The sequence below is a fragment of the Cyprinodon variegatus genome, unplaced genomic scaffold (genome assembly GCF_000732505.1).
Source record: "Cyprinodon variegatus isolate N-32 unplaced genomic scaffold, C_variegatus-1.0 Scaffold645, whole genome shotgun sequence".
NCBI classification, from domain to species: domain Eukaryota; kingdom Metazoa; phylum Chordata; class Actinopteri; order Cyprinodontiformes; family Cyprinodontidae; genus Cyprinodon; species Cyprinodon variegatus.
In genome coordinates this window covers 113,292-121,624 of record NW_015151098.1, presented here as the reverse complement: position 1 = coordinate 121,624, position 8,333 = coordinate 113,292, and the positions used below count along the sequence as shown (strand labels likewise).

Here is an 8,333-nt window from a genome sequence, read left to right as displayed (position 1 = left end):
AAGGAAAGGGGATTCAATAAGATGATGGATGGATGGATGGATGGATGGATGGATGGATGGATGGATGGATGGATGGATGGATGGATGGATGGATGATGGATGTGATGATGGATGGATGGATGGATGGATGGATGGATGGATGGATGGATGGATGGATGGATGGATGGATTCACAGTCTTGTTCATATTTTTGTAAAGTAGGCTAATCTGTACTGACATCTACAGTTTAATTGATTCATTAATTTCCTTTTTTTCTAATAATCTTCAAACATGAACATTTAGTTTAATTGAAGATGGTAGTTTTGCTGTAATTACATAAATGTACCTGATTAAAGGATAAATCTACCTTTTCAGCTGATTTAATACAAAAAGTAATTGTGGAGAAATAAGATTAAATTCTGTAATTTATTCACCAGTGACGTAATGACACCCCACAGTTTTTTTATCCATTTTTAGGATTTTATTTATTAATTTGTTTACATTCATTAAAATGTTCAAATAATACGGAAGAGGATTAGGGCCACTGAAAAAATGAAAAAAAGTTAACTGATTTTTATATATTATTTCAGTTTAATATGGGAAGAAAGTCATAATTCTGACATTTTTCTCAGAATTCTGACTTTAATCTCATAATTCTGGATCTTAATGTAGATGGGCACCATGAAGGAAGAGATGTGGCAGCAATTAGTTTAAGTGAGAAAGATGTGAGTTATTTGGGAGGAACAGTAACACATTGGTGGAAAATGATGGAATTAGGCGACTTTTTATGTCCCTGAGGGTCCCTGGTGATGCTATTTCATTAATGGAAGAGCAGAAGGTGATTAAAACAAGAGATCTTGTTTAGTCTCTAAAACAGACATGGCTATGGCTATGGCTTGATGCTAACATGTTTGTTAGCTGTCAGAATTAAATCAGAGTTCTGAGCAAAAAGTTAAAATTCTAAAATTAAAGTCAGAATTCTGAGATTGAAGTCAGAATTCGGAAATTAAAGTCAGAATTATAAGAAAAAAGTCGGAATTCTGAGATTAAATTCAGATTTCTGAGATTAAAATCAGAATTCTGGAAAAAAAAAAGAAGTCAGATTTCTGAGATTAAAGTCAAAATTCTGAGAAAAAAAGTAAGATTTCTTAAATTAAAGTCAGAATTCTGAAGAAAAGTCAGATTTCTTTGATTAAAGTCAGAATTTAAAAAAGTCAGAATTCTAAGAAAGGTCAGAATTCTGAGATTAAAGTCAGAATTCTGAAAAAAGTCAAAATTCTGAGATTAAANAAAAGTTAACTGATTTTTATATATTATTTCAGTTTAATATGGGAAGAAAGTCAAAATTCTGACTTTTATCTCAGAATTCTGACTTTAATCTCATAATTCTGGATCTTAATGTAGATGGGCACCATGAAGGAAGAGATGTGGCAGCATTTAGTTTAAGTGAGAAAGATGTGAGCTCTTTGGGAGGAACAGGAACGCATTGGTGGAAAATGATGGAATTAGGCGACTTTTTATGTCCCTGAGGGTCCCTGGTGATGCTATTTCATTAATGGAGGAGCAGAAGGTGATTAAAACAAGAGAGCTAGTCTCTAAAATAGACATGGCTACGGCTTGATGCTAACATGTTTGTTATCTGTAAGAATTAAATCAGAATTCTGAAATTAAAGTCAGAATTCTGAGAAATTTGTCAGAATTCTGAGAAAAAAAGTCAGAATTCGGAAATTAAAGTCAGAATTATGACAAAAAAGGCAGAATTCTGAAGAAAAGTCAGAATTCTGAGATCAAAGTCAGATTTCTGAGATTAAAGTCAGAATTAAGAAAAAAAAAGTCAGAATTCTAAGAAAGGTCAGAATTCTGAGATCAAACTCAGATTTCTGAGATTAAAATCAGAATTCTGGAAAAAAAAAGAAGTCAGATTTCTGAGATTAAAGTCAGAATTCTGAGAAAAAAAGTCAGATTTCTTAGATTAAAGTCAGAATTCTGAAAAAAGTCAGAATTCTTAGATTAAAGTCAGAATTCGGAAATTAAAGTCAGAATTATGAGGAAAAAAGTCGGAATTCTGAGATTAAATTCAGAATTCAGAGATTAACGCCAGATTTCTGAGATTAAAGGCAGAATTCTGACTTTTTTCTCATATTATACTGAAGTAAAATGTAAAAATCAGTTAACTTCTTTTTTTTTTTCATTGGCCCTAATCCTCTTCCGTAAAATTATATATTTTAACGGACTTTTTTTTATTAATGACCAAAAATGATGAGCAAAGCTTAAGGTCTGACTTGTTATGCTGTAAAAATGCGCATCTTATTGATGGTTTTGGTCTCCTGGCGGCTCTTTGTTGTTGTTCTCACGCTAACATGCGAGATCCGCGGAGCTGCGTCCGCCGCCCGCGCGCTCTCATTCCGCCCTGACTTCCCCTCCGCCAGCGGCCTGCTGCTTTGAGATGAACAGAAGATGTCGGTTTCGGGGCTAAAGGCCGAGTTGAAGTTTCTGGAGTCGATTTTTGACCCAAATCACGAGCGGTTCCGAATCATAGACTGGAAACCCGATGAGCTAAGCTGCCAGTTCAATGTAACGAGAGAAAAGCTGCTGATCATCCACTGCAACATCACGGTGAGTTTGAGGCCAGCTCTGCGTTACAAGCTAGCGACTAACATCTGAAACCATCCAACCAGCCCGTGTTTACAAGCGCAGCTAAGCGCTAACTGCTCGATATTGTTTGTTTTCTAACCAGAACGGTGTTTAATTAAAATATACACTGTGATTTAAGCAGATAATTCCGTAAAAGTGTTTAATTCACTTTTTTTAAATACAGATAGTGCTACTAAAACCTGCGCTGCGGTAGCTTCTGCTAGCATAACTGAAAGTAGTTAGCTCCACTGTTAGCCAAAATAACTGCGTTACCACTTAAAAATACTGCTCACAGTTTAACAACTTTTTTTAATGAAATTTATTTTGTGGGATTAATAAATCAAACTATAAATGATTTTAGAGAACATTCTAATGTCGTTGTAACCAGATGTAACGTAGGCTACACAGGCGGTTTAATGGAATGTTGTTTTCTACCTTTCCAGCAAATAGACTGATCCCATTATTAGCCAACTTTTTGGCACGTAATAAAGCGGGTATGTTAATCCGACACTTTAACTTCATCGGAAACGATTTGGCGTGCAATCTCACGATGATACGGGACAGTTTTTTTTTTTTATGTGCTTATTTGACACAAAGGAAGAGACTCACAGCGCGTCACCAATTATTAAATCACTTAATTATTTTCCTAGGTTATTGTTTTATTGAGTGACGTTCACAGTAAATGCTCCTTAAATCCTAGAAGCAAAGATGACAGATGCAGGGACTTCATGTACCCGTTGTCACGACGACAGTTGTTTTTTTTGTGGGCTTCAGGTAGCACAGATGAAGCTCTTTGACATCCTGACCACATCCTTCTCTCTCTGCACAAACAAGCACTTCAGCTTTTGCTCGTTTTTTTGGGGGACACAAACTGACTTGTTTTCCGATCAAAGGTGGATGCAGCTCCTTTTATTCACTGAAGCACAGCACAATGGTGGAGACTGTTGCAAGGAAAAGGTGGAGCTTTAGCTTGTGTTAGACCAGGTTTGCTGGGAGCTCCCAGAGGTAATTGTTTGTACAAAAGCATAGCTAGGATATTGTTTATTACAGTTGTCATGGTAGCAGATAAAATAGAATTGTTAAAATATATATTGCACGAATTTATTAATAAAAACAAGTGGAGGCATAACACCGTATATGCACTAAAACTCTTTCACATAGAGGTCTGAAACCACATAGAAAAAAACAAAACATAAAATGATCAAAGACATATCAACATACCCATGTAAAATAAATAAAGAATTGTGAAATTAGAAAAAACATAATACATACTATGGGTTTCAAACCCTTTCCGTCCATTTAAAAGAAACAGATTGCTTAATACATGGTAGCAGATTAAAAATGAGTTGTTATACAATTGGATGTTTAAAGAAGTAAAATTATATATATATTGCATGAATTTATTAATAAGAACAAGTGGAGTCATAACACTATTTGCTTATAGATTATAAGCATTAAAATTCTTTCACATAGAGGTCTGAAATGTGCTTGTTTTTTATGGTAATGAATGAACCACATAGAAATAAAAACAAAATTATCAAAGACATATCAATATACCCATGTAAAATAAATACAGAATTATGAATAGAAAAAAAACATAATACAGACTATTAAAAAAACACTAATCCCTGTCTATTTAAATAAAATAGATTGCTTAATATTAGAAAAGGCTTTTTGGTGACTATCAAACCTCTTTATGTGTCTTAAAAATGTTTTCTAATGCTTTTAGGTTTACCTTAAACCAGGTTGGTTGTTATTCGCAAACCAAGCATTAATCACTGGGTAACATTTATCTCTTAGTTCTGCCCACCAGTTTTTTATGTTTTTGGTTTTTTTTCACTACCTGATTTTATTGCAGTGATGATTCTGCACCGGATGATATTGCGATCATAGATTTGCAATGTATTGTGTAAACCTTATGTTTGCTCAATACAAGGCTGTCATGGCATTTCCTTAATGTTAAAATGTTCAAGTTTTCTTTTATTTGACATTTTTGCTCCTTCAAACCTTTAGAGCTGATCAGAAGTGGTAAAATCTGCTGTGTAATCAAGCACATTTCCAGGTTTCAGTTTTCAGGCCTTATTTAGAGATCATCTGGCAGAGCTGTAAACACATTATTTTTAACAATAAATATGACTGATGTCTCATTTAGTATGGCGTAGTATTAGGGCCAGGCTAAAGATTTTTTTATTTTGTGAATAAAGTGGTAACATTAAGAGAATAAAGTTGTAATATTAGGAGAATGAAGTCATCAAACCACAACCTGTTTCAGAAAGAAAGCTTGGAGCTCCGCCCAACAGATGATGGCCGACCAGCTCCACCAATCAGCAACCAGAGTCCACTTTGACATCCTGCACAGTTTGATGCTGCTGCTAAAAGATTTCCTGATTTGTCAAACCGATGCTAAAGTAGAACTTCACACGATGCTCCACATTCCTCATTTTAGGGAAGAAAGTGATTCTTGGAGGAGTTGACATAAAATGCAACTTTATTCTCTTAATTTTACGACTTTATTCTCGCAATGTTAAGACTTTATTCTCGTAATATTGCGACTTTATTCTCATAATTTTATTACTTTATCCTCATAATGTTAGAACTTTATTCACGAAATGTTACGGCTTTATTCTCATAATTTTATTAATTTATTCTCATAATGTTACGACTTTATTCATGTAATTTTACGACTTTATTCTCGCAATGTTACGACTTTATTCTCATAATATTATGACTTTAATATTATAATTTTATTACTTTATCCTCATAATGTTAGAACTTTATTCATGTAATTTTACGACTTTATTCTCGCAATGTTACGACTTTATTCTCATATTATGACTTTAATATCATAATTTTATTACTTTATTCTCTTGATGTTCAGACTTTCTTCTCATAATTTTATGACTATTCTTGTTATGACTTTATTCTCTTAATTTTACAACTTTGTAGTAATTTTACGACTTTATTCTTGAAATAGAAAAAACAAATCTCTAGCCTGGTGCTAATACTCCGTCGTACATTTAAGTCTAACTATTGACTTGTTTTGTTTCCACACAACCAGTGAAATTTTTGCTAAGATGTTTCTTCTTCCTTAAATATATTGGAAAAATAAATATAGAAATATAGAACTATTGATCTGACATTGGAGAAATTAACTCTCTGTGTTTAGCCCCTCCCCTTGGGGGAGCAGTGGGCTGCCATCGTGTGGCACCTGCGGAGCAGTGTAGGTTTAAGGGTCTTGCTCAGGGACCCAGAGTGGCGGTCTGTGGGGATCAGACCGGGTATTTGCAACCTTCTCAGAGTAAAGCGTGTTGCTCTAACCATTAGGCCAACACTCCCCCATGTAAGGAAGGATACTATAATCGAAATGTAATTGTTAATATTTTCTGTAAAAGTTGTTTGTGTGGCTTTGAAGAGGCTGTCATTATTCCTAAAGCTTAACAAAATATTCTAGATTGATAAATGTGTGTATATTTGCAATCGAGGGGCTGACTTACTGTATTCAGTTCATTAGAAAGGCTGTTATTATTGTTTTATTACAGAGAATTTTCACCAAAACTGTGGAAACAGACTCCTAAATGATTAACTCGGTTTATATTTAAACGCCCCCTCTGTCATTTTAACTGAATCATGTCTTCATTAGAGGAGGCATGTTGTGACCTATTTCTTCAGCCAGCTAGCCTACCTCCACCATCTCAGTCACTCTTCGGTCTCATTTTTTCCTTTTCCGTTGATCATCATCAGCACCTCAAACAAAGCACTCTGAAGTAACACCAATGTGTGGGTAATTGTGAGGACTGTAGGCATTTTCCTGTGTCAATAGATTGGTTTTTAAGGTTCTGATGGGGTGACTGAAAGTAAATTGTACGTCATCAAGGCAAAATTAAATATGGCTGCAATGATAGTGGAGTCTTTTTGATATTCAACTCTAAACTACATCATATATGTTTCCTTTTTTATGCTTTACAGAAAAGCAGAAGAGGTAAATATCTCTATAACTTGAGCATTTAAGAGACCTTATAGGAAGGATCTGTTCCTCTCATATTAAGTATGACCTTTATTATTTTATTCTTTCAGAAGTAAAAATAAAGTTTAAAGAACACTATTATCTTAAAGATGTCCTGATCAGATATTAATATTGGAAATAATTTGTGAATCAGCCACAAAAAAGGAATAAAAAGAATATCGGAGTATATTGGCATGCATCTAAAATCTTAGAAACACTCTGCTTCTATAAAACCTATTGGTTAATGATAAATTGAACAGTTATTCTCATGCATGTTGTTATTGAATATTGTTTTCTGCTTGAATAATAATTTATAAAACCTTTCTAATATTCTCCAAGATTATTGATAAAAGTTTGCAGGATTCAGTGACAAAGATTTCAGCTTATTTTGTCCAATTAAGTCAGGATAGAATCAAACAGAACAGAAATGCCTCTTAATGTCCAACTGTGGGAAGCTTCAAGTGTTACAGTAGCAAAACAAGAACACCGGGGGAAAAAAAGCTTACAGGTTACACATAAAACTTAAGCATATATTAAAACATGGCCACCATCTTTAAAAATTAATTGTACAGCATAAGAGGGGAAAAAATCTCAACAACAAAAAAAACTTGCTGCTATTAATGGATGACATGCTAATGTATAAATGAGAAATGTCTGAGTTAAAAATAGAAAACTAATAATCAGCAGCTGGTTTACAGAAAGCTGGAAAAACTACAAATAAACAGAATTTTAGAAATACTGAAAATGGTTCAAATCTGTCCAGATAATGACATAGATTTACCAAAAACACTTAAGTAGCAGATTAGAGACAGTAGGCTAAGCATGAGAAAAATGATAAGATAATAAAGATACTGTGATCGGAAACACTTATCAGATCAGCAAAGATTAATAAGTCTTTACAGAGGTTGGTAGGAAGGATCTGCAATAGTGCTTCTTTATGCACCCAGCAGTCTTTCACTGATGGAGATTTCCAGCTCTGCACTAAAGCTATATACGTGTTTGACATCCTTCTGGTGCTTTATTTAAAAGTAAATGAGCTTTAAAACAGTGTGTCAGAATAAAAACGGGAAATTTCAGATTAGAGACTGTCTTTGACTTTAGAAAACTGTAGATCCGTGGTCAGATATAAGCATATACAAGTTAGTGCTGTCTTGTCAGAATAAACAGAGGATTGCTGAAACTACAGATCTAATTGAAATGTCAGAGCTAGTTATTCATGCTCAAAGGTGTTATTTCTCTACAGCGTGACGAGGACGAATCATTTTTTTCAGTGGGTGGCTGTGTGCTGAGATATTGGATTTAAAATCACTCACAGCCATGATCTAAACATTCACTAGGCTGATGTAAATGTGCCATTTTTACTTCAAACCAGAATTTTGGTGGCTTGAAAGCTCTATATGCCCTGAAACCCAAAACGAACACAATATTCAGTCACCTTTAGCACAAAAAAAGCCTTACTGAAACTATTGTGTATCTGCATTTTGTCTCAGAGGTTTGTAAAATAACCCTTAAAAACAAACACGACGCTCTTACTCCTTCATATGTATACTTTAATACAAGCAGGTGATCTCCTTCTTTGGGAGGGGGTGTAGAGTGGAAAATCTCCTGGCATAATCACCACACCATACTGGAAATATGGGCTGTTGCAGAATTTACTACATTTTTCAAGGTCTTTATGTGTTATCAATAGGGATGCACGATATAATCGGCCCCCTATC

General features: G+C 34.4%; 1 protein-coding gene across 1 annotated transcript in view; it reads left to right on the top strand.

The window, feature by feature from the left end:
- The first annotated feature begins 2,371 nt into the window (after positions 1–2,371).
- LOC107096719 (ubiquitin-conjugating enzyme E2 Q2-like) overlaps positions 2,372–8,333 on the top strand; it is a 23,112-nt gene continuing 17,150 nt past the window's right edge. The window contains exon 1 of the mRNA XM_015393498.1: positions 2,372–2,594. Coding sequence (XP_015248984.1) covers positions 2,436–2,594 — 159 coding nt within the window. The 5' untranslated portion in view covers positions 2,372–2,435. The remainder of the gene's footprint in view (positions 2,595–8,333) is intronic.